Source organism: Nyctibius grandis, chromosome 9 (genome assembly GCF_013368605.1).
Source record: "Nyctibius grandis isolate bNycGra1 chromosome 9, bNycGra1.pri, whole genome shotgun sequence".
Classification (NCBI taxonomy): domain Eukaryota; kingdom Metazoa; phylum Chordata; class Aves; order Nyctibiiformes; family Nyctibiidae; genus Nyctibius; species Nyctibius grandis.
The window spans coordinates 10,008,204-10,034,954 of record NC_090666.1 but is presented as its reverse complement, the minus strand read 5'-3'; the positions used below and the strand labels follow the sequence as shown (position 1 = coordinate 10,034,954).

The 26,751-nt window shown below is 37.5% G+C and overlaps 1 protein-coding gene across 5 annotated transcripts in view; it reads left to right on the top strand.

The window, feature by feature from the left end:
* PARD3B (par-3 family cell polarity regulator beta) overlaps positions 1-26,751 on the top strand; it is a 429,076-nt gene that overhangs the window by 205,223 nt on the left and 197,102 nt on the right. For 4 of the 5 annotated variants that reach the window (XR_011048762.1, XM_068407693.1, XM_068407692.1 and 1 more), the window contains 4 exons: positions 10,581-10,766; positions 16,946-17,116; positions 20,593-20,722; positions 26,309-26,408. Coding sequence is in view for 4 of the 5 variants with exons in the window: in XM_068407693.1 (XP_068263794.1) it covers positions 10,581-10,766; positions 16,946-17,116; positions 20,593-20,722; positions 26,309-26,408 (587 nt within the window). In the remaining variant the exon portion in view is untranslated. The remainder of the gene's footprint in view (positions 1-10,580; positions 10,767-16,945; positions 17,117-20,592; positions 20,723-26,308; positions 26,409-26,751) is intronic. The other variant, XM_068407691.1, reaches the window with a different exon arrangement.

The window sequence follows — 26,751 nt, the reverse complement described above, 5'->3', positions numbered from 1 at the left end:
GGGGGGTTTGTTACTGTGATCTATGCTAATGAATTGCTAGCAAGTGGAAAAATATATTCAGAGTAGCAAACCTTTACCACACCAGCCAAGAGAGAGATGTGATATGGATGAGTCTTGTGAACAGACATTACATTAGAGGGAACTGGGGCTTCAGTTACACTAGCCCGTGCGACATCTGAGAGTTGTACAGTTACATTTTTTGCACATAATGAGGGAACAAAATAAAAAACCCAGTCTTTGTAGTGTTGTTACTGCTTTAAAAAAAGAAAAGGAGGATCTAATGAGGTTGGTGGGTTTGTTTTTTTTTAATTGAAGCAGATTAGTGAAGTAGAATTTGGACCAACCACAGGCTGTCCTCCTTATTATCCAGTTAGCCAAATGTTCCCAGTAATTCATGCCAGCTGTTGACAATGTAGCAGCTGAGTAAGGAGCTGATTCCAAAACTCAGAGGAAGATCTTGATTTGCTTAATTACCACAGTCTACAGAGTGGCCAGTGATTAGTGCGTTCTTTAAAGGTGCATTGGGTTTTTGAACTGTGCAACACTGATTGTTTTCTAAAGGATGGTGAATATGACAGAGAGAAACTGGCTTAACTGAACAGGTCTGGATTTTCCAGCTCCTATCACAGTAAATGGAATACACATCAAACGGTGACTATCGTTCTGTTGTGTTTTGAAAATATAATGTTTTGATCATGTGTATTTGTTGCATCTTTTTTTTTTCCTCCAGGAAAAATGTGATCTGGAGGTGCCATTTCTTTTAATAATGATATAAAGATCACTTACTCCCTCTTATCTTTGTTTATCCCCGCACTGGTAAAACAAGCAAAGCTACTTGAATGAGAACAGCCCTGGCATAACCCATTCTGCACCACGATCCTGTGCAATTCTTTATTCTTGTTATTTTTCATGAGCCTTCACGATAGTGAATATGACACACGTAAGCAGAGAAATGTGCCTGTTCTGCAATTCCCAGAAATAATATAGTACCAAAAATATTTCAATGCATTTTTCTTTAAGTTAGAGCACATATATAGTGTACGTTTTGCATATGCTTTATTTTTTGTTTTAAAGATAGCTCTGACTTACCAGTTTCAATTGCAATTGCTATTTCTATGGTTTCTTGGCATATTCACTGATCCCTGAAGAATGGAGGAGGAAAGGGAACAGACCAGCATTTTTACAACAAAAGCTAAAAGAACAACAACGTATATAATATAGTGGTTGATCTTTAACTCTGAGTCTTTTTTTACACATGTACTATACAGGATAGAAGGAAGCAGGATGAGAGGCAAGTTCAATTAAACATTTTTTTATGCTTACTGTGTGATTAACTTTTATGTTTCAGTCTTCCCCTACCTTGAACTTCTATGCCTGAAGGAGAACTAATTGTTTGCCTGAAGTGTTGTCCTTTTTGTTTTTACTGTTCAAAGCTTAATTTCTATTATTTCCTTTTAATTGATTCTTGTCTTTTTATGTGCAGGAAATAATAGGTGAAATTTCAGCCTAGACTTAACCATTTTTGCACCTGTTTTTGTAGGTCAAATCAGTGATTCTAGTGCTCAATTAACCAGAAATGGTCAAATAATTTCAGTCACAAAATCATTCCAGCAAGTACCAAGTCTCTGTTGTTATCTTTATTAAAAGGGAGAAGTCTGATAGGAGGAAAAAAAAAAGTCAATATACATATATCGGATTTTAATAACACACACAAAATTCAGTTCTCGAATTTTTCTGCATAATGAAGAGAAAGATACTGTGAATACACATGACACCTTTCATCTTGAATAACTTTATAGACTATATAGATTTTTGAAAGTCCTGTTTTTTTCCAAGAACTTTTGAAAGAGAGTGTTTAATTTTCAGCCTGTAGGTTCTCTTTATCTAGAGTACTTGAGAAATGAGTGTAGATTGTGTCTGCACAAATGTATCTTTTTAGAGTGAAAACATTGTGTGGTGCATCCCCTTAAAGGTTTTCAGCATTCATTATATTTCAGAGGGTACTTATTAGTTCATTATAGTACTGGAAACTATACACTGAGGTTTGTTGATTAGTTAGTGTGTTCATTGTGGAAGTCAGTAAGAGATCATTGTTTAGAAGGAACGTGACAGTCTTTCCTGTCACGGTGAACAGAAGGTGTGGTAAAAAGTATCCCTTTATTTTTCCCATCTTTTGGCCCGCTCCCTAATTTACCAAAGGGGAATAAATTGCTTGAATAATTCATGTAAAAAAGTGGTTGAGTTTTTTTACTTAAATTAGATCCAACAAATTTGCTAAGAGAGAATGAGCTCTTATATGCTGTGAAATGCCATACAGCTACCAACACAGCAAGCATGTTTACTGTGCTTTTTTGTGTGATAGTGGTAGTCAGCCTTTTTGAGACTGCAGAGACCTTATTGTATCTGGTCTACTGTTGCTTTCTCTGTCAAGCCCGTCAAAGTGTTACAATCCAGCAATGATTTGTCTTTCAGATCCTACTCTTCCTCTTTTCCAGCAAATATGAGGAACCTTAAAAGGGTGGTCTGAAAGCTCTGGTCATAAAAGCTCTGGTTGGTAAAGAAAGAGTTAGAGTGGAGACAAGTAAGGAGAGAAAAGCATGATGTTACTAGTGCCATGAGGTATTGTATTTGCTTACAGGATTGCTGCCGAAAACTCCTAAGCTGAAGAACCCTACTTCGGAGCATAGGGAAATGAGAACTGTTTGCTTGATAGCATCACTGTCAGTTCTGGTGTTGCTCAAAATTGTTTGGCAGCCCATTTTAATCTATGAAGTCAGAAGTATGTATGCTTCAGAATAGAGGCATATAAAATCTGGCTTTTAACAGAAATTGAGTCTTCATACATTTTAGATGCATTTATCCCGATTCACAGTATTTGCGTTTAATAAAACCGAAATATTTGGGCAATTCTTAAATAAACCTTACTGGCAACTCTTGTACCCTGCCATTTACAAGGGTCACCAGATTTATTCCATATACCATATGAAACTTTTTTTAAAAGTCTCTTTGCCTTAGAATCCATGAAAAACGTTTTCCTAGGCTGACTTCATGTAAAACGTGTGCATGTGGTGTTTGAAGTAGACATAAAAGATTTACACACTGCTTATTGCATTGTTTACTGTCCCTTTAAAATGGTAACCAATAAATGGAGTAAAGAGTTGGATTTGTTCACCAGTGTTGTGACCTGTTTGCCTGGAATATAGTATACAGTAACAGCAATCCTAAACTCACCCTGAAAATAACATGCAGTCTTCCATCTTCATGAGTGGTAAGATTTTAGGATCTAAGTGGCAAGGTGTATTAACTGCATAAGGTTCCAGCTCAGTAGGGTGCTTAAGTACATGGCTAACCCCCCCATACATGGGATGAAAATGATTGTTTTCACAGTGGGGCATACCTTGACTGAGGACCAAACTAGTCAATTTTTCCCAGTTTCCTACAGTTATGTAACTTAAAAGGTTAAGTGAGGCTGCATTTTAAAAGTTGAAGAGCAGTGCCACACCAAATTACAAAACTCTTGCAAAGACAAACCATTTCCTTGGGTAAAACTTACTATGGGATCTCAAATAGACATGTCAAGCATGCCAAGAATCTCCATTTTTGAAGCATCCTGTGATATCATGTGGTAAACTGCGAAATGCAATGTATCTGCCTTGGGTGAAGAGCTGAATCTGGTTTTGTCAGTTTTCGAAGCTGTAATTCCAGAGAGCCTACATAATTCAAACCAGAACCATTCTATCTAATATGACACAAAATTGTAGTGTACTGTGTTAATGTAAAAATTATCCAAGTACAGTATAATATATCTCTATGGATTTGCTATTGGCTTTATTGTCTTAGCAGGGTGTGCCATCAGTGACCATTTAGTTTTTATTTCAGTATGGAATACAGATGATTTTAAAGAAGCCAGTATGAAAGCATCTGTCAGACATGCTGAAGATGAATACATTCAGCAATGACTTCAGTTATTTACTAGATTGTGGCAAGATTACAGCAGTGCATTACCTTCAAGTATTATTTTCAAGAGCATTACTGTATATCTATTGCAAAATACAGTGTAGATTTTATAGCGAGTGAATGACTGAGCTGTCAGCAAAGTATTCCTTAATTGTGGCTAAGCTCTTAGAAAGAACATAGAGAATAGTGCAAATAAGGAGGTATTGTCTTCCCAAGCGTTTCTGCCAATAATAGTTATGTGGTGCCACAATTTAAATGCTGCTCTTTAACTTTTACAGATTTTTGCAGAAACTAATTGCAAAAGCATATAAATGTCTTATTTCCTTCACAAGCCTTTGAAAATAACCCTCCTGGGTCTTTTGCCTTTTGCTCTCAGCTCTGAATGGCACTCCAGGGAGTTGGCATCTCTTATCAGAAATGAGCAGCCAGGCAAGGGGCAGCCAGCATATTGAGACACCATAATAATGTGTTGGTCAAGGGCATCAGACAGGTACTGAAAGGTCTCTTGTTGTGTTAAACAAATGCTGTTTCCTTCCTGGCTTAAGTGGGAGCTAATTTTTTCTGTAAGCTTCTCTTTTGGCAAAAGAACAATAGAGATAAATAAGGCAACCTTTCCAGTGAGAGATATGCATTAGATTATCATAAATCCACAGATCAAAAGTGCCGTGGTCAATGAGAACAGGCGTTGTAAGATTAAATAAAAGGACTAATTGAAAGTGGTGTCCCATGGTAGACAGAAGATTGACACAATATTAAGTAGAAATAACCATGGACTAAGTAGAAAGGGGAAGAATACAATGCACAGTACTTTTTTCAAAGGTTACAATTCTGTTTGTACTGGTGACTGAGCAGTTTTTGCGTGTCGTGGGAATAACAGAAGACCAAAAGTATATTCTAGATGTTCTTTAAAAAATACTGAGAATTTGTTGGTGAGACTTAATTAAATACCAGTAAAATTTTAGGTTGATTTAAGAGTCCTTTATTATAGCAATTTAATAAAGAAATCAGAGACCTGAGGTATAGACGTGCTTCTAAAAATTAAATAAAATCATTGGCAGGACATCAATTAATCAAATGTATCCTGAGACTCTTAGATAAAGGTTTTCAATCTGCTTTGCTGAATGTTACTTAGTACATATTACTAGGGCTTTCAGCTCTCAAATCTAGCAAACTCTCTATTCTCTCACCTTCATGTAAACTCTTCTGAACTTTTCTGTCTGGTTTGTGGTGATTCAGTAAATGTCAGAATTGATTTTACTGAAGTTCCATGCAGGCGTCTCAGTAGATTAAAACATTCCTGTCCAAATTTCCCGTGTGAGGGATGGTACCTGTTTGGTTGGTTGCTCTATTCTGTTTAACAGCTGAGTCTGGACAGCAAGCGGAAAGATTGCCTCTTAGACAACTTCTGACTGCTGCATTCTGGTCCAGGAGATACCACCTGGAGAAACAGAGGAGATTGTTGTCTTCCTCAAGCAGCTGAGGGAGCTCAGGAACTATCTAGAGTGCTGGATGGTGCAACCAGGAGGGAGCTTTGCAGCAGGAGCTGGGGCTCGCAGACTCTTATAAATAGTAGGGAACAAACATCACCAGGCTGCAGGGAGGACTGGGAAGAGAGATGTGCATATCTGGAGGGGACTGTTCAGAGCTCATTGCAGCTGAGGAAGCCATTGAAAGCTGACAGGCTAAGATTTAGCAAAGCTGAAGGAAGGACCTGTCCAACAAGGACAAAGTGAACAGTGGAGATTTATTTTTCAATTCTTTTTATTTTTCCCTTTTTTTTAAACTTTAACCTGTTTCACTGTTAAGTATGTTTTATGAATACTTAAGAGTTTAAAATCCCTTTTACTGTCTTCAGTGTACCCATCTTAAAGGAAGAGTATAGGCCAGGCCATCTCAAAGCTGTAGCCATCTTGAGGTCTCATCACTTTGCTATCTGGACTTTGATTGATGTGAAGGTTTCTCATTTGTCATAGTACCATTGAGTGAGTTACCTATGTCTGCAGCAGGGAATGACTTTAGTGATATACTATCATTTAATTCCTGAAGTGCTGAGGTGTGATACCTTTGTCATGGAAAATACACGATGTGATGACTGGGTAATTTATAACATTAAACTGTAAGTTTTTCCTGGGCTAGAAACATATTTTTGTTGCAGCTTGTTTCATTCATTCTGTGTTTCAATGAATTCAGATTCTAGGATGATCTTGAGGTAAGAAGTATTTCCGATAGAATTCAAGATTTAGTGCATTGGAGAGGGCTTCCTTTACTGAACCATAATTCAGCTGATGGTGCTTGCTCTGTTGTATTGATGTCTTGGGATAATGTTTTAGCAAAGTCAGGAAAATGGAGGCAGTGGGAATCCAGCTCTGGGAATCATTGGCAGCATTTAATATTCATACCTGCGCATTCTAAGAACAGGGACAATCATTCATGAAATTAGTTGCCCAAGTGAAGCAGTTAATTGATGAGCTGTTAACTTCAGGATGGCTGGAGCACTATCACCAGGACAGTAATTTGAAACCATTTAGTGAGTATAGGATGAAATTAAGCTTCTAGGTTCTGTTCATCCCTTTTTATTTCTCCTCTGTTTTTCCTCCTTTTTGCTGCTTCTCACATTCTCCCTCAAAGAAAAGTTTTTAGTCTTCTATTTGCACTAAAAAGTCTTGATGTTACAGACTGACAACCAGGCATTTGCTATCAGATGCCATACAACAAGTAGCGAATGAAAATTTTGAGAGAATAAAGGTAGAGTTTACTTGGTCTTATAATGAATTCATCATTGATTTGTAGATGTGCATCTCCTTTTCTGTTACCCATCCCTGTAAAATCATTGAAATGTCATTCACCCTTCCCCATGGGTAACAAATTTTTGGTAGTACTATTAAAGTTCAGCATTATTTTTAAATCAGCTTTTGCTGGACATTAGGGTGAGGCTGAATACAAGTTATGAAAAGGAGAGATTTTTAGGATAATGTACTATGTTGAACAAGAAGCACTTGTGAAGGACTTTCAGGAAGATTAGACAGTTCTCCAGTAATAGGTAAAAGCAGCTGTTTTTTAAACTTAAATTTATTAGGGTTTTTGTATGATGAAATTATCTGTTTCCCAGAGAACTGTAGTGAGGAAAATGATAGTCAAATGTTATGGATTCCGAATTTAGGTACTTAAGGAAAGCAGAGGAAACAAAATACTGACAAAAATTTATTGTACTTGTCTTGTGTCCTGCTGAATACATCCTAATATTTGATAGATAACACATCCAGGCATGCAGACAGTGATCTGGTAGGTTACTTAATGAGAGCTAATGCACGGCATGGTTACGTTAAAGGAAGCTGGGAAATATTCTAGAACATAGAGCAGCTCTGTTCATTTTTTTGTTACTTTGCTTTTAGCAATTTATTTATATCAGAATCTAAAATTGGGCTAAGTTATGCTGAAAAACTACACGTGATACCATTATCTTGGTAAGATTATAGTGGGAGAGTTCTAGTGATAATGTAGTCAGTCTTTTCTCCTCTGATATCAAGGACAAAGGTTTTCTGAGACTCACCAACATTTCCTTGCCTGCTGTTTAGGTGAGATATTTCTGATGTCAAAACTTGCCTGCAAAGAAAAAGAGGAAAAATACTACTGTAAAGTGTTTTGAAGACAATTATTATGTCCCCTTTTAGGCTTGCTTTTTTTTTTTTTGCAAGGTTGTTAGATTGCTGTCCTCTGGAATCCATCCAGCTTGTTTCTTGAAGCCTAGAGCAGAGCACAGTGCTGCTATGGAGCCTGTGCCCATGCTATGGAGAAGGGGACGGTGTCCTGCCTCCTTACAGCCACCACTGCTCCCAACACTGCCAAGGCCTTGGGCACGGCCGAGGGGGCTGCAGCCTTGTCGTCAGTGTCACGGGTGGGTCAGCGACAAGAGCGATAGTACTAATGAGAATGGTATTGATTAGGGCGCTTGACTCAAATTCAAGCAGACTCGTCTGCCTAGTTTATTTTCATATGTTGGCTTGAGGGGCACGTATAGATCCTGTTGTCTTTGTTTTTTTACAACTTTGTGTTAACAAATGCGTGAAGTCCTTAGCCTGAAACTAATGTACATCTCGGACCTTAAAGTGAAACAGGTAAGGTGCTCCTGAGAAAGTAGCTAACAAAAAAATACATAATTTTTTCTTGACAAAAATACTGTGCCACCTTTTCCTTGAAAGTTTGTTTTTTTTGCAGAATGATAGCCTCTGTGCCAAGGCTTACCTTCAGCCATCCCCATTAAAAACTGGGGATGTGACCAAATTCAGTTTTACATGAAGTCCAACTTCATATTGAGATGACATTATAAAGCAGTTTGTGACTGCTCTGGTGAAGGTGGGCATGGGCACTGGGAGCTTTTACGTCCTGTGATGATAACCCCCCCACTGCTTTCCTCGTTATATTGGGAAAGACAGGACCATAGTATTGACGTACAGAAGGGGCAAGAGTCTGGTGCAGGTATCATGGATCAAAGAGGGAGAATAGCAGCAGCCCACAGGAACTGCTTGCCCAAGGGACCAGGAAAATAATACAAAATAGACTGTCCTGAAGGGCTGCAGGAGACATCACGTGTCTGGGACCTTGCGAAAAATTTCTTCTGTCCAAATCTGGACAGGATGTGCCATTCAAATAGAGTTCTGATCTAAGACTTCTGAATCGGCTGATGAGAGTATGTGCATTTTGAAAAACAAAAGATCAGTCAAGAAAATCTTTCTTCTAAAACCTTGCGAAAGTTAAATGCAAAATGCTTGTGTTAGAAGGCCAGTAATAGGTTTTTTCCTTACACTGATTCTTTTCAAGGAAGTTGGAGCCAGGAGTGTTCATAAATTATCGTTCTGTATTGTTCACGGTAGTAAGTATGAATTTGTAGGTTTTGGGGGATTAGGTTCAGGATGTCTCTATATCCACAACTAAGAAATAAAAGTGACAGATTTGTAACTGAAAATTGTCTGCTTCTGGTGAGCAAAGACAAAAGCACAAATGAGTAACACAGGTACTGGAGATGAGAGCTGGCATCAAGGCAACTGTCAGTGTTGGTGCTTTTTTGTATTTGGTCATTTTTGTATTTGGTAGTTAGGCAAATTGTGTTGACTTAATATTATGTAGTTACATTCCAGGAAGAATGTGAGCATGATGCATATTGGGATTGAAGTTTATAGTCCTAGCTCTCTGGCTCGTGCAATTTCTCTCTAGCCAATAGCTGCTTCTCATCAGTGAAAGGGCATCTGAATAAACGAAAGTACACGTAGTGTTTGCTGTTTCTAATTTTTTGTTGCTTCAGGATATTTATTTCTGCTCTTAGTTCTGTGATCGTACTTCTTCTTGATCAGATGGCATAATAGTTGAATATATGGGACTGCTCTGGCTGCTGAGAAAACGTCTGTACTGCTGGCACCTTTGCTGACAATTGCATTGGTACTGTATGTATTGCAGCTTAGGCCCTGGAAATGATTCTTCATTAGGCAAAAGGAGGATTGGCCCAGCTGCTACACTCCTTGCGTGTGGCTTCTACTTGATAATTTAACCTAAGACTGACATCCTTGAAAGCAGCCCCCAGTCATCTTTTTCAACTTGTACTTGTCTGTGTACTTCCTTTTCATAGTTTTTTTTCCTATTAATTTTTTAACACTACTGTAACCAAGAGAAAATGTCCAATAACAAGAAACATCAATTAATTGTCTTAGAGTTTCTATGGAGAAGGAAGAGTGGAATAGAATCGGATGTGGTGCATAAGGTCTTTTTCACTAATACCTTCTATGAACACTTTCCTTCATAGTAGGTCTCCTTGTCCTAGTTTCGTTTCTGTAGAGTGCCCGTATGAATATTTCAGGCAAGAATTTGATTTTGTTTAATTTCATGAGTCTAACCCACTTGGAAAAAAAAAAACCAACACCCCCTCACCCCAACAACAACATACAACCCTACAAAACTGCAGATACAGTGTACAGTAAAAGAAGGTTCTTTCTGATCTTCCTTAGCTATAGATACTTGACTTGGCAGTCTTGTAAACAGCAATCTAATCTAGGAGAAATCTTCCTGTACCAGAAGGAAAAAAAACCACCAAACCTCTATGGAATAAAAGTGTCTACAAAGGGAGTTAGTGCAGAATAAGTTACTGCGTTTTCAATTCTCACCCTTGCTTCTGTTACACCAGCTTTTCTCTGTAGACAGGTTTAAGGGGAGGATAATTTTTTAAGGATGAAACTCAATTTTCAGAGGGGAAAGGGATTTAACAGTACAACTATCATTACAGTTTGTGAGCTGCCTGTAAAGGTGTTGAGAGTTTTATGGCTTACATTTTTAATGCAGCTGTGTTTAAAATAAGTGTCTTTTTTATATTCTGCTGAACATCACTTTTATGTCATGTGGAACTAAGCTGTTTTACCTTCTATTTAGGCATATTCCTAGGTATCATTAAAAATAACATTTTAAGCTAGATCATGTGACAAAATGTCAGCTGGATGCATTGTTTGTTATAAGGCTGCTTCTTCAAGCTGCTTTCTGGAAAAGATGACTCTTGTCACATGAACCTATGGATACAACTAGTTTGTGCATTGTTTCTGCCCTCTTTTCACCCATATTTTTATCCTTCTTTTTTCCAACAGAAAGGAGAGCCAAACTGCAGTATTCTTTCTCCAGAATCCACAGAGCAGCTAACCTTTGAGATTCCTTTGAATGATTCTGGCTCTGCTGGACTTGGTGTGAGCTTAAAAGGCAACAAATCACGGGAGAGTGGAGCTGATCTTGGGATTTTCATCAAATCCGTTATTCACGGAGGTGCTGCTTTTAAGGTATGGAAGAAACACATCAGATGATGATTGCGTTAGAATTCTGACGTTTCTATGTTGAGAACTGAATCTCGATTGATAAGCGTTCTAGGAACGAATACCTTTTTGTAACTTTTGCCTTTAGGAGAACTGCAAATCTACTAATGTTTTGTCCCAAGATTCTGGTGTTGTGTCTGGTAGGGTTTGCCACAAGGAAAGTGAATTGGTGGAAACCTTGGGGGGCATTTGGATGCTGCAGGAAATGGGGAAGGGGGAGAAGGCTAAGGGTGTGTGGGTATGAGGAGAGGCTGCCTCCCACCTTCCCCACAGCCCACAGAAGTGCATGGGAAAGTTTGTGTGCTGCTAGGCTCAGTGACAGAGAGGTTAGGTATCTACATTTATTGTCAATCTGCACGGCTTTTGGTCCTCCCAAAGTGATACAGGCAGACCCATAAAAAAATGATCAAAAGAGACTTTACAAAAATGAGAAATTGACAATTCTGTGAGGTTAAGGATTGTGTTTTTAATTTATGCTGTAAATAAAAAGCTAGCTCATCATTTTCCTTTACTTTTTTATTATTCAAAATATTTTTTACCATTGTAGTAAAAATGCAACTTGGCTGAGCGTGGCATCTATTGTGCAGAAGTTACCAATTGTTCCTGAGGTGGATTGAATTGGTGATATTAAATTGGTAAATGCCAGTATTATGGATTGTTCTGCTCCCTCTAAGGACTATATGAACCCTGTTGCACATTTTTATGATTAAAAAGTATTTGAATTATTTTCTAATCTTTAGTAAATCTGTTGACTGCACTTTTTTCCCAAATAAAACTTGAAAAAGCTAACTTTCTTGAAATTAGAAACAAAAGTCTTAATCTTTCAGGGCTTGTATGTTTAACTGTTGTGGATCCATAATGTATTTTTTTTTCTCTTGTGTTAATCTCAGCAGTTCCTCGCAGTTCTGTTTTCCGTAAAAATACATTTTAATTCAATGTATGTAAATTCCTCTACTGACATCAGCCTGCTGAGTAAGACAATTCACAGCATTAAAGCTTTCATGATCATCTATTTACAGCAGCTGGTAAATAACTAGCAATAACCAAGGATTTAGCTTTGATGTCAGTGTTGAATACTTCCCTGCTTCTATTATTTACCTGTCCTAGTCCCATAGTTATTTCAAAGCTCAGATCTTCTCAAGTATAACTGAGCCTGGTACATGCAACTCAGAACACTGTCCGTGGTGAACTCAGGGCTAAATGACAAGTGAGTAAGCTCATCTACTTGGTGTATATCAGAAATGAGTTAAGGCACGATTGGCCAAATTAGGGCTGGATAAACTCAATTTATGTGCATGTCTGCTACAGAGTACAACTCATTTTACTGTGAAAGTGAGGCTGCCCTCCTGGCTTTCCCAGCTCTGTGTTCCCTGAGTAATTGTCCACACGAGTTGCAGTGACAGTGTATGTTGGCATGAATAAACTCATTGTTTTTAGTAGAAAAGCTTGTGGAGCCATATTGTGGGAGCATTAGTGGGCTGGCTACCTGATTTGTCACATCATAGACACGTAAGACAACCCTTCTAGCTCTGTATGTTTACCATTCTCTATTCTGCCATAGTTACTCACTCCAGAGCAGTTAATTTTGGCTTGAGAGGTCTGCAGACTAATAAAGCAGGACTTCTGTGCTCACACTTAAGTGAACTGGCAACTGGCACAGTTAGTCACCGTGACTGGAAGATTATTTTGTTTTGTGATACCCTGTGGTCCTGTGACCTATTCTCTATTCTGCCTCGTTATAACCCTTTCACCAATTAGAACTGTGTAGAGTAAATCTGAGTATAGGCTCCAGAGCAAATGAGAGAGTAGCTGAGGCTCTAGCTTCAGCCAGCACTGTTCAGAGACTCTTTCCTGTGTGTTTTACACAAGTACTCACAGAGTGGAGTCATTTTGGCAATGTCTGAAGAGCCACAGTTTACTGTTGTGTATGCATGGAGAAGAGCTGTCTTTCTCCTGCCTAATGATCTTTATATAGAACAAAACATAATCAGTGGGTATTAACAAGTAATAAAATTTCTTCTATCAACTTAAAAAGTGTTCATATATTTGTGGATAAATACTTAATGATGTCCTTATTTTAAATGTCTTCTTGTGGCCAGTCTTTAAATAAAAAAGCTGGTATTTGTACAGAGCATTTTCCCATGCTATTCATTGTAACCACCTGAAACAGAGTATTATAGATTTAGACATGTGCTTTTGCTTTTTAGTGTACAAAGTTTTCTTGAGAAACTGTCACAGCAGGAAATCATAATGCTCACTGGCATGAGAATTCTCTCACTATTTCTCACTTTGCATTTAGAGTATAAAATTCATTCTGATTTTGTGATATCATCCTTATATAAGGGGGAGCTTTATTCCTTTGTCTATATAGTCACCACTTGTCTTCGAAAGAAGATATGTAATACATTGAACTTCAACACATTTGTTTCACTGCAGAAGTAAATGCTCAGTCTAATGGCGTATAAAGGTTTTGATACATAAAATTTCTTTCACCAGTGTATTTTTTAGAATGAAGAGTTACGTATGAGATGCAGACAATTTTGGTTGGTTACTATTATCTGTTAATTGGTCTGAACCAAAGGCCTGAAGAGGGGCCAACAATTAGTGTTTTTTGAAAAGTTAACACATTAAATTAGCTGTGATGTGTTAGTGGCATTGCAAAGTACAGTAAGGGAGTTGTAAAAAAACATAAGGAAAAACTGAAGTCTTTAGAACTTTATGATTTTTTGTCCTAGCTAAAGATTTTAGAAAATAGCAATGCATCTTGCATCATACATGCTACAGTAAGACCCAGTGCCTATTTACTGCTCTTGCTACAAAACCAAACGAAGTAAAAATGCCTTAATGTTCTTATTTGGTATTCTAACGCTGTATCTTGCAGGAATAAAACCAGTTACTTCTGCTGATTTGAACCATTATGTCCCTTCTTAACCTTCTTTTGTAATTTTTGAAGTGTCTATTTTTATCATCCCTAAGATAAGGAGATTACTGCAATACTTGATATTTGTAATTATGCAGAGCCTTTCAATGTGAAGAAAACTAACATTTGACTGAGTTTAAATGCATCATCTTTCCCCATAACTTTAGGGGTTTCAGCCTTGTTCATCTCGAGACATCTTGGCTTTTCACTTGTGATGCATTCCTGGTGATCAGGTACTTGCTGTCTACTGCAGCTGAAATGCAGCAGAGCCATTATTATAGAAGTAATGGAATATTTTTTACATGTGCACTTGTTCAAATGAAACATGGTATAGCTTGAACCTCCTTGGGGCTTCTGAGTGCTGCTGCAGTAAACATTGCTTGTTGTGTGCAGTGGATGGGGAAATTGGATGATTCCAATAAATGCCATCAAGGAATTCCTTCTGAGAGAAATGTCATTGATGTGATAAGGGAAATAACTAGGTGTGCTTTGATTGAAAACGTAAGTCCATGAAGAACATGGCATTATATCTCCCTGCTCTACTGTAAAAAACATGAGTGTCTTGTGACTGACTGAGTATGGTAGCCATGTGGTGGTAGGTTCTACCCCTTGCTGTGAGTCTTTGTAAAACCCAACGTTTTTGAACAAGGGAACAGTAACTTCACCCTTTATTAGAATAGCTCACTTGCGGTTTCAGATATGGCACTTGGAAAACTGTTTTGCTGAAATGCCAAATGTCGTTTTTCTACTCGGAAGCCACAAAGAAGCCTACCTTCCAGAGATGAAAGAAAAAATGTGTTAAAACAACGTTTAGCTTGTTTTGAGCCAAGCAGATTGTCTTACAGTTCACGTTTCTAAACCAGGCCATAACATCAGTGATGTGAAAATCTGTGTTTGGAAACTGTTTAGACATTGGGATTTTTTTTTTTTCAGTCTTTAAAATAGCAAAACATTTTTTTCTGTGAAATAACTTTTACCTGAGCATGTGTGAAAACAGTGTTCAGCTGTCTTCCAGCCTACCTTGTACAGGTGACTTAGCAAGTGTAGTTGATCAGCATTTATAAAGCACGCACACCTCCGATCATAGTTGAAGTGTTGAATTCAAGTTGAATTTTGCATTTAAGTGCATCATGTAACAGAGTGGGAAGAAGGGAGTTGCATCAAAAGAGGGTCTTTAAGAACTGACATTATTAAAATATGATTACAAAGTCTCATACAAAAGTATTACAAAGCAAATTAAAAATCACGCCAATTCAGAGCTTTCTGAGGCTGCAGTGATTCACTTAAAAATATGCATTGTGTTCAGGACAATTGCATAGTCAGCTGATGTAGTCTTACAAGATGCCTTTGACATTGTATTTATATATACTTTAGTTAACAAGCTTTAACAGATATTTATACATGAGTGTTTATCCACAGAAAGGGAAAAAGGTAATCTAAGAACCTGTGGGACCATAGCAGGAGGACATGAGGAGCTGTAAAATTTAAAAAGTCTTACAGAAACTCACAAAAAATAAAATCTTTTTTCCTCAAACTCCTGTTGCTGTGAATGGCTCCATTCATTTTGGCAAATTTTGATAGAACACAAAGGAATTGCAACATGTGCAAACAATAAAACTCCCTGTTCAACAATGTTAACTCTTCTCTCCATAAACTTTAGCGTGTGTGATGGCATCATTTTGTATGTAGAGAAAGGGTGGGGTTAACCTGTTGACTTTGGCTGTATGTAAATTTATGTTGGAATGAAATATTCAGCAGAGAGGTGGGAGAGGTTTCATAGCTTTTCGAAATGGCATTGCTGTTTCCTATCCTCCGTTCCCATACCCTCCCCAGAAAAGTTTTATTTCTCTTCATTTTCCTTCACTGAGTGACTCATCTCCCAGTGCTGCCTGTCCATCTTCTTGTCCCTCCCAGTTTATTTTGGATTCTGGTATATGCTGTTCTTCAGCTCCGTGGCTATTCATACTCTGCTGTGGTAATGATGATTCCCAGTTCCAACAAAAATAACCCTTAAGAAAGCTGGGTTTGTCACAGCTACTGTAACTCACTTGAGCACAGATGACTTAGACTTGGCAGCAATAGCAGAATAGTTAGTTGAACATCTTAGTGATAGAAAAAAGAATTGAAAAATATATATATTTTAGATTACTCAGATGCATGAAATATGTAAACAGTTTAGAAGTGCACCTTATGAAGGGTACGTAGTGAGCCTATGAATGAATCAGGTTCATTTTAACCAAACAATGTATTTCTATGCAAGTTCTTTCCCCGCTATTCTTTGTTCACTGCCCTTCTATATTGGATGTCTTCAGTTTCTTACTCTTTCTCTTCCTTCTTTGAGGTCCGATGCCAACCTGATAATTGTGAACTTGACAGCTTTAAAAGAAACTCTTGTCTCTTAATTAAATAGACCTTATATTCTTGTTAAAGAGAGGAAAGTCCATGGCTTTTATGAAAAGAAATAAATCACAGATAATAATGACAACAGCAGTAGGACTCCTAAATCACAAAATAGCAGTGTCCACAATTTTATTACACCCACAAATGTCAGTTAACCTTGGCATTGAAACTGAATGACTTTTCAAAGCATAGGCTACTTGATATGGCTCAACCCCAATTTTGTTATTGGCAGCAGGTTTGGATGTTAAAATACATGGATGGCATTCATTAAAATAAGGTTGCTTAAGTCTTAATGACCATTCTGAACTGAGAACACTACCCCATATGGTGGCATGCTAATTGTGACAAGATAGACACTAGTGAGACTATAAGACAAAATTTTTGGAGCTTTTTCTTACCAGACCCTAATAGCAGATAATAATGCATGGAAAATACGTTGCAGTACTCCTTCACGGTTGCACTGCAGATACTAACAGCTATGGTGTGGGTCCTTTTAACTAACCAAAAGCTCCTTTTCTTGTTGTCTTTTAAGAACTAATACAAATTACATTGTACATGCAAGAAAAAACAGCAGTGTGTGCATGCACTTCATTGTTTGTAATTGTCCTATGAACTCTTGCAAAATGTGGTAAATGGAGGAAAAAAATGGTCAATTAATGGACACAAAGATTTTTATTGTTAAAGATATGGTACTATGCAGTCTCTTGTTTTGTAAATTTTAGAAAGCAATGTCTGATTGTCTGCATCTTGCTTTCCTGTATGTAGCACCTCTGCCTAATAATTCTTGATTTAAAAAAAAAATTTTGTTTTCATTTTTTGCCTATAGGATGGTCGTTTGCGAGTAAACGATCAGCTTGTTGCAGTAAATGGGGAGTCACTTCTGGGCAAGTCAAATCATGAGGCTATGGAAACACTGAGGCGCTCCATGTCCATGGAGGGGAACATTCGTGGGAGGATCCAGCTGGTAGTTCTCCGGAGACTAGAGGTGCCAACAGAGGTGAAGCAGTAAATGCATTTATTAGATAAATGTCTTTCCAGTCCCAATGTTTTTCATACAAGAGATGATGGCTAAAGTTTTGGTCACAGAGAGCTCCTCCTGGAAAAATGAATTCTTGACTTCCTGGAGTCACGATTCACACAGTGTTCCTAGTTGATATCTCCTGGTCTTGTTGTTCCTGTTGAGACCAGGCTAAAAGTTGCTTATTTTAATTTGACAAGTATTAGAGCAAAAGCAAATGTACTCCCAAAAAGGGTTACACAACAGGTTAATTTAGTCAAAACTACATCAACGCATTAATCCTATCTGCTACCTCCTCGAGACAGTAGCTGAGAGACAGGTGATTTGAATTCTTCTCATTTCATTTGTTGCCATGATCAGAGATCTTAATGTTTTAGTGTGACTTGGATTTTACTCCACTCTTGCTTTTACAGTTTCATTAGTATTTTAATTCACTCCACTTTTTTGTGTGTATGTTCTTCTGGTCCTGTCCCCCACACTGTTGTTTGGGTTTTTTTATTTGTTTGTTTTTTGGGGGGGTTTTCTGTTTGGTTGGTTGGTTCGTTTTTGTGGGGTTTTTTTGTTTGTTTGGGTTTTTACCTTCAAGAAGTTAGTATTTTACTTTCCCTGGTCAGATGGCTACCCCTTCAGGATGGGTTTCTGAGTTGATCAACATAAAACTTGCTTAAGTAAGATAACAAAACAGGAAAGAATTTTTAATGGTTATGTTTTCTAAGATGTCATATAAATTGATGTTTGCTAAATAGCCTCTTATTTTGAAAAGGATTGGTTTTATGATCTCTCTTGCTCCCTCTCTTTCATGCATGCATGCACATACGCACACTCTTTCTTCATCTTTACATAAATAATATGTATGTATGTATACTGGCTGCCCTTACTACTCACCCCAGTTTTAAGTTTGAGTAAGTATTTTAATAGTTTTACATCATCTGTACAGTTCCTTAAAATAAAAATACATACAAACGGATTTGTGGTATAAAAGATTGTAATAAATCCTCTTATAGAATTCCAAGAGATGATTTCAAACTTTTTATTAAATAAGCATTGCTGGAACATTTTAAAATATTAAGAACAATCATGTTTGTGGGTATATTTGCATAAAATATCAGAGGGGGGAAGAGAATGCAGGTATCTTTTGATATAATTAACTCTTAATATTTTCCTGATAATTTTCTATTTAGTTTACTACCATCATTGATGGATTTAGAAACAGATTTAGAAGTATGTTACTTTCTGAACATTTTGCTCTAACTTTGTTGGGAGGACACTTTGCAAAAGCCTCACTGATGTCAATTGTGCCAGGAAAATACAAAAAATATTCATTAGCAGTTCTGGAATATGTTAGAGGAAAACACATTTTTGCTTTCCTTTTCTGTGTGACATAGCATTATGCTGTAAGGAAGAATTGTAAAGTATATGTTATATTTATTGTGCATTCTTGTGACGTAAGAAAGATAGCTTACCTTCAAATAAAGCTCACTCCTGCAAGTTTTCTTTATTTAACAAAAGCCAAAATTTAAAAAAAAAAACTTACAATCAAACATCAGCTTGACGTAATAGAAGTATGAGGCTGCTTTTTATAGTTAAGTGTATAGTTTTGTATATTATCCAGATGTATGAAAAAGGTAAATAATCTTGACTCGTGCCCTATGAAGATTGCATAATGAGGTCTTGATTGAATCAAACTCATTTTAGACAGGAATTAATTTTTATACGGTAGTCTTTAGGTTCAATTGTAATTCCATTTGAGTCTGGAGACCACAGCAGAAATGGGTTCTTGCCCATTTTTTCCTTTCCCCAAAACAGCTTCCTGAGTACTGCATCTCAGCTTGGTAGAAGGAGAATATGTTTAGAAATTCATTATTGTTTTTATTGGTCAGGACACTAATGGAGGTCTTCCATGACAACTATGTTTTATAAGCTGAAGAGTGTAATTAGGCTGGTTACTGATCAGTTGTTGGGATATCGATTGTGTCATTTATCAAAGAGCTGGAAAAGCAGAGTCATCGTTGCTGTTAATTTAAGACTCTCTATCCCACGGGGTACAAGTCTCCAATGTAGTAGTAGTTTGGATGTTGCAAGGCTTAATTTAGCTAGCAGTATCCATGAGAAAGTAGGAAATGTGGACGTCATGACGTAACGAATCTTATGTAAACTAAAGACTTTCCGGTAATGAGAAGAAACATAATTGTCAGTGGCTGTGTGGGCTGTGTGTTTCTGTACAGAGGTTCAAAATAGCCTTTTCAAATGGCTCAGGCTGCACTGCGAAGGAGGAGAGAATGTTGCATGTGCTGCCTGTCCCCTGAGACTACGTTTGTAGCCATATTGTCACCATGAGCATCCCAGCATTGATTTGTGTTCTGAGGTGCATTTTTTTCCCATTTTATTATTATTTTTATTGTTATCATTCTATCGTTGTTTTATTTTTATTATTTATTATTTTATTTTTATTATTATTAAGCTTGAAAGGCAGGTTGCAAGGTGATGCAACACACTGTCCGTCCTTATGCATTGGTTTGCAGGCAATCACTTGCCAATGCATTAAACTCTTGCATCATTTTACAAAGAAATTATATGGGTTAGATATATGCATTTCTTCTATAGACGTGACTATGAAATTTAAGGAATGATATATTTAGTGTAACATTTGCTAGCATAATGAAAATGCACTTTAAAAATAGAAGCCAGTTGGAGGCCCCTTCAAAAAACAGATATAAAATTAATCACAGAAACTATAAAGGTTATTTTGAAAATTTGCCATAATATTCCCATGTGGGTTTTCTGTTTTCCTTGAATAACAAGTACAGAAGCGTCTTTCTGGGTCTGTCCCAGTTTTAGAAACTGTGATTTTTTTTTTTTTTTTTTTTTTTTTTTCTTTTGAGCAACTGCTCAGGAGAATAAATTATGGCATGTATGGTGGGGGGCGGGGGGAATATCTCGAAAGAAAAGCTGACTAGAGGTGTGACAGGAGTTTGTTTAGCTGCTAGCCAGAAGACCTGCGTTTGGGAGTTTGGTGTAACTCCTTACTTGCAAAACTGCGCTAGTGTGTGATCGTCAGAACATATGCACTCAGTCTCTGAGAGAAGGGAACCAGCTGGCTGGCAGAAAAATACCATTGGCATTGCCCGTGTTCTTGTGTTGACAGTGTCACAAGCTGCCCTCCCAGATGGAGAATTTGAATGAAGCCAGTTGTGGGTCATGAAAAAAACAGTCTTCGTTTTTGTGCATCATTCTTAATGATTGTTATTGCTTAGATATTGACTTATTTCATGGTCAGCAAAAACAGACAGTCATTTTGAAGGTCTTTTTCACGTTTCTCATTTGAAAGGAAGCAATGTACAGTGAACGCGTTACATTACACTGTATTTGTGCAGTGTCTGTAGTGAAGGCTGATCTTCTGCGTTGTTGAACGTTTAATTTTTTCATTACAATGTGTGGTTCTGTTTTTTCCTTAGGAACGCTCAGACCAGGGAGCCTTTCAAAAATCGGCCTTTGACGGGAGTCATAACTTCGCAGCTGCTTCCCGACGCAGTGATACTATTCTTCAGCAATTTGTATCGTGCAGTCCTCAGGAAAGAATAAAAGGTAGTCTCTAGATATCCCTCTCTGTGCTAAAAGAAAGTGCTTTGTGTTTTTGTTTTTTTGAAATCCACAGCCAGTAGAAAAGCAGTTAATTAGAGTAAGTGCACACTATGTTACTTTGAGGCTTGAAGATTCAGTGAGGGTGGGAGAGCTGACTCAGAAGTTGTAAATTAGATTCCTGGCACAAAATCCAGTTTAAGTAACAGTTTCTAGCTCGCTGCCCCAACACGTAAGGTTGGATAAAAAACAAATGATGAGTGCAAAATCTATGTTGTCAAAATGTTTATTTTCTATATAACTTTGACGAGTACAATGATTTTTGCATTGAATTCTTAGATTATGTCCCAGGTTATTATAAGCTCAATGAATTTATACAAAAGCGTGATATTCATAAAGTACACGTGCTTATTTTAGCCTTAAAGGTAAAATTTGTTCCAAGGTTGGAAACATTCCCTTAATTTACAAATTGGAATTATATTAACGAACTCATTAAAAAAAATCAGGTAGTCGTGTGCATTGTACAAAGAAAACTTACGTGTATGAGTACGTGCAAGCATATAAGAGCTTTTAAGAGCACCTATTTTCCTGTCGTCTTTCATTTCTCACGGCATACTGTACTATCTGTTCAATTTGTGCCTAACTCGGCAAGGTACTAGTTATTTGAAAAGTTTAAGTATTTGAGATGGTCTTGACCCCTATCCTTTTAAGTGTGCTCCTATCCTTCAAGCCAAGCACCTACTTAAATACCTTCCAGGACGAAAAAAGATTTTCTTTGATGTAGTTGAATTATGCGTGATTTTTCCCACTTCCCTAGCCAACTATGGAATCTGGGTGGCCTTGCAAAAAGTAATTTCGCAGGCTGCTATGATGACTGTGTGGGGTACTTTTAACCAAAACCAAAGAGCCCGTATCTGTAAAGCTCAAGAGAAACTCCCGTATAATTTAGGGGTAAATAATTTGTGTTGACTTCAGTATTTTGACAGTGTGACTCCAGGCAAAGAATTAGATGTAGACTCAAGCATTATAAATATTCAAAGATCAGATCCTTTTGTTTAGATCTGCCTTATGTTTCTTTTCTATGGAATTTACACTGATTCTGTAGTTACAGGAGAAAAAGGGTCATCCTCAGAGCTAGCCTGCCCTGTAGAGTTAGCCATTGCCAAAGGATCAGAAAGCAGCAAATACCTTTTAAACACTTCCTTTAAAAACATATAAGCAACTGCTCTGGACATATTGATACAGGTGAATGTCAACAGGTAACTTGTCACTTAAAGATCAAAACAAAATATGTGGAAGAGCTGTACTTTCAGATAAGGATTCTCCAACTGCGATCTAAAAATCAGGATGATTGGTTCGCAGCTTGATCATAAAATTGTTTTCAATAGACATTTTTTAATTAAAGAATGGTGATGATGGTGAGGTATTATAGCAAAAAAAAATGTGATGGCCTCAGAAGAGAATGTGTGTGGGATGTGGAAAGGATGCTCTGGAGTGCTGCTGAGGGTACTGTCAGGGAGGGTTTGGCGTGACTGGGGCTTCCCAGCCATGGCTGGTGGGAGCAGTTTGGAATTGGAGTCAGTGGGCAACAGATGACAAAGAAATTTCTAGCACTTACTAGTATCATTATATTGCAATTTCTGTTGAAGATTTGGCATTTGATGAGTAAAATTTAAGTGATTTTAATGGAGAACTGCACAGGCACTTTCAGCAGCAGGGTGTCTGCAGTAGGGCTCTGGACTGAGGTTTTCTTGGTGAAAGACACTTTGGGCTTACAGTCCTGCACATTGTAGAAATATTTCTCTAATTTTGAAGTAGAGAGTATTAATTGTTACGGAGCTAATACTCATTCTGCTTTCCATATGAGCCTGTCACTTATTTCCAGTCTCTGATTCAAAAATTTTTTTGCCTTGAAGTTTTGCCCTCAGTCCTTCAAGGCATCTGTCAAGGCAAAATGCTACACCTATGCACAACCCTCATTTAACTCAGTTAGGAACTTCAGGTTGTGTGTCTGTTTAAGGATGTGGGTCACAGACATGGCGAGCTTCTTGTGACAGGTGGGGTGTCTACATCTTGGATGTAAAAGTCTGGATGGTACATTTTTACAAAGAATAATAAGAGACAGAAGAGATTTTTAACATAATGCAGAATCTAATGTAAGAATTTAATCACAGGAGCTGTGTTACGTTTAATAAAATGTCACTTTCTCAATTAATGTTTTCCAATAAGTTATTTCCAGTATTATTCACTGCTCCTACCAATAAAATTCATATAAAAGCTCAGCAAAAATACACTGAAGCTTGGCCTGCTAATATTGCTGTCTGTTTTAAGAGTCTTTTTTATTATACATGAGCAAGAAATACCAATGTCAGGGGAAAAGTGGCTATAGCCAAAACATTACATTTTGTCTTGCCTGTGGATATTTAAATAAAGGGGGAGGGGATACTGATCCAATATTGAAATGCCAGTGTTTGTTCTCTTTTTGCATGAATAATACTTGCTGCCTTCAGGTCCTCACTTCTTTTGCTGCCAAGCTGTTGCACAGATACAGTGTTTTTTAGAACAACCTCTTTGAGAAATGATACTTCAGTGCCAGCAGCTTTACATTTCTGGTGTTGAAAGATTACTGGAATGTGTTTCATTAGAGGTTCTTATATATTTCTTATAACCCTACATTATATATGGTTATAGGGGAAATGCTGTCATCTCTCTCATTAAATAGTAGAATAATCCTAAACTCTTCTCTACTACCACAGACTGCTGAGTCTTCATGATTGTACAAGCATCTGTTTTCATACATGTTTGATAATACAGAGATGGAAAATTAAAGAAGTGAAATTTTAATTCATTGTTTAAATTTTGCTTGTAAACATTACGTGTATCTTACAGACAGACTCAATTATTTATTCTCCTAAATCGTTTAATATCTGAAAATTCAGTGTATTTTGTTTAGTGGCTTAGCTGTTCCTTTGATCACTCTGGATCTGTTAAGATATTTCCTGAGGTCTTGAACATGGAGCCAGTGACTGCCTCTTAGGTTAAATACTCTCCCTCTGTTGCTTCTGCTCTCATTTTGTTGGGAGCTGCAGTCCCTAGTGATCATTTCCGATTCGCTCAGGAAGTCTGATTTTTCTGTGTATACCATTGGTGTACTGCAAGAAAAATGCCAGTGGTAACCAGTCACCAAACAGCCTTTGTGAAATGACATATCAATTACTGTGAATCTAAGTTAATATAACTACATGATATACTCAGTCTCTCCAGCTGAGACTGTTGGAGGCTGCTCAAGGACGGCAGGGCACAGCGTAGGGTGTGGTGGGATTTTTTTTTTTTTTTTTTTAAATTTCTGCCATCAGGCATCTGTTTCCAACTTTGGGCAGTCAGTGGTTTAGCGACTTCCTAAATCAGAGGTTCTGTCTGGACCATTGTGCCATTGTCTCTAACTTTTAGTCCATTTCTTAATATTTTTTTTAAAATTGGTTTCCAAAACATCCTCATGGCAATGAGTTCCATGATTTAATTGCATAGGAAAAAATACTACTTTGTGTTTGTCGTAGGTGTGCTACTTGATAGTTACACTGGGTGCCTTCTAGTTACTGTGTGTGAGACAGTCAACGAGAGCTTCTTTTTCACGTTATTAGTAACTTTTACAATGTCATAGACTCCTCTTGTATCCCCTTTTATTGCTTCTTATTCTAAACCAACAATTCCTAGTCTGTGTTCCTGGTAGGCATGTTGCTACATGTGTCCCACTACCCTTGCCACCTTTTTAATATGTTTCTGAATTATATTACATCCTCTTTCAGATAGGGAGAATGAAACCTTAGATGCTAGTTAAAAACTAGGCACACCAATAGCTCTGAGTTCTACATGGAGTGTTTGGACTTTTCTTAAGGCTCTGAATGTCTGTTTCTATTTGACTTCACTAAACATATATTCAACGAATGGTCCAGGGCACTTCCATTGGATTGTTTCAGAGTGGTAATCACCTTTGTGTATGTGTCAAGAGTTTTCCCCTACTCCCATGTGTATCACTTTGCAGTCATTGACAGGGAATTTCACCTGTATTTCCTACTTATTTAATATCCTGCAATCTTTTTGCAGAGCTTCATAGTCTGCTTGGTTTTGGTAGTTCCGAGTGTTTTTACATGAGTAAATATTTTCATCTTTCAGATCATTTAATTACATTGAACAGTACAAGTTTCCCTTTGTTCCAAATTCTTTTTACTGTGAGAACTTGCCATTTACTCCTCATCTGTTTACTGTCCTTAAATTGCAACCTGAAAAAATATGATCGTAATGCAAGAAGCCAGTATGCATATATGTTAGGTAGCATACCTGTTTTCTGCATCAGACTGGCAATCTATATTTTTTTAAGGTCTCATTAGAACTTTTCTCCTCATCTGCTCACCTTTACTGTCTTCTGATGATGTTCTTGCTTTTGCTGAGATACAGTGTTTGAACTATTTCTTATATTTCTGATCTTTAGGAGGCTATCCAGCCAATAGGAGTTCTGTAGGATTCTTGAGCTAATAATGTGGGTTTGTTGGGGTTTTTTTGTTTGTTTGCTTGCTTTTAAGGAACTGTCTCAATGCTCTTATCTAATAAATATAATCTGTTGCTGTCTGCCTTGGTCCCCTCCCTGTAAACAGTTTTTCTCTCAAGCTAGGTTAGTACTTTCATGCAGGATTGTGCAAAAAGACTAGCAACGCTCAATGCAACAGAACAGGTCACATGAAAGTGTCATATGTCAGTACTGTTAAATCGCTTACCTGCCATTGAAACCCAAGAATTACGAAGTGTCCATGTTTCCTGTTAAGTTTTGGAGGGGTGAAGGCATGTCCTGTGTTAAAAAATGTAGGGACTTTTTATAAGATTAGACTTTTAGATTGACGTGAATTTACGGGATGGTAACGAACTGGCCTACAGCAGGCACAACAGTCATATTAAATACTGCAGGTATGTAAGTGGTGTTGCTTAGCAAACCACTGAATGGTTTAATTGAGTAGTTCATGTTTTTCTTGGTCTAAAGTAATTTTCTGGTGTGAGCTGAATGCCTTTTGTAAAGGTGAAGAAGGAATTACCATAATGGTAGGAAAATTAAGACTGTAATGCAGAAAAGAGTCTTTCTTCTCTTGCCATGGGATAACAGAAATTTTTCTTCTTCTGAACTCTTTGCTGAGAATGTGGTTCTCTTCTGTACATGAAAAGTGGTAAATGCTCCCCATCAAAGGGAATGAAAGCGTGAACCTACAATCAGTTAGGATGCAGCTATGTAGAAGTGAAAATCCACTCAAATGGAGTAAAGCAATTTGTGCCTTGCACTCAACTTCACTATAAGCACAAAGTTTCCCTATATTTATCTTTAATTATGCATATGCAAATCTGAAAATCAGCTCTTCAGGAAATCCCAAGGGGTGTGTTTTCTGCTTGGTGTGATTTTAATTCTAGTTTAGTTAGTTTAGGGATTTGAATAATTTGTGACTCACTTCAGGATTGCTTGAGGCCTTCCAGTCCAGTGGTTGATCAGTGAACTGGTGTAATGTACTTGTTTGTGCAGCTTATTTAACCCCTTTTTAAATTTTGTTTCAGAGTTGCCAGTGTCTGATCGTGGCAATGGTGAAAATGAAACCCCTCCACCTCTACCACCACATCCCAGTGAGGATCTGCTGAATGAGGATTATAATCATAGGTTGGTCTTTGGCTATTCTTAATAGTTACAGCCCTAATTGGTCATGAGTGATTGTGATAGTAGTTCTAATTGATTTTAAAATAACTTTTTATTTTGTAAAAGTTTGTACCATTGGTTTTACAGTCACCTGAATGATCCTTTAATATAAGCTGGGAATTTTATTTTAGCATTTTAATGCATTGTTCATTTCAGTTGTTCATAAGATGTAGTATGCCTGCTATCACAGAATCGACCAGGTTGGAAGAGACCTCAGGGATCATCAAGTCCAACCGTTGCCCTGACACCACCATGTCAACTAGGCCATGGCACAAAGTGCCATGTCCAGTCTTTTCTTAAACACATC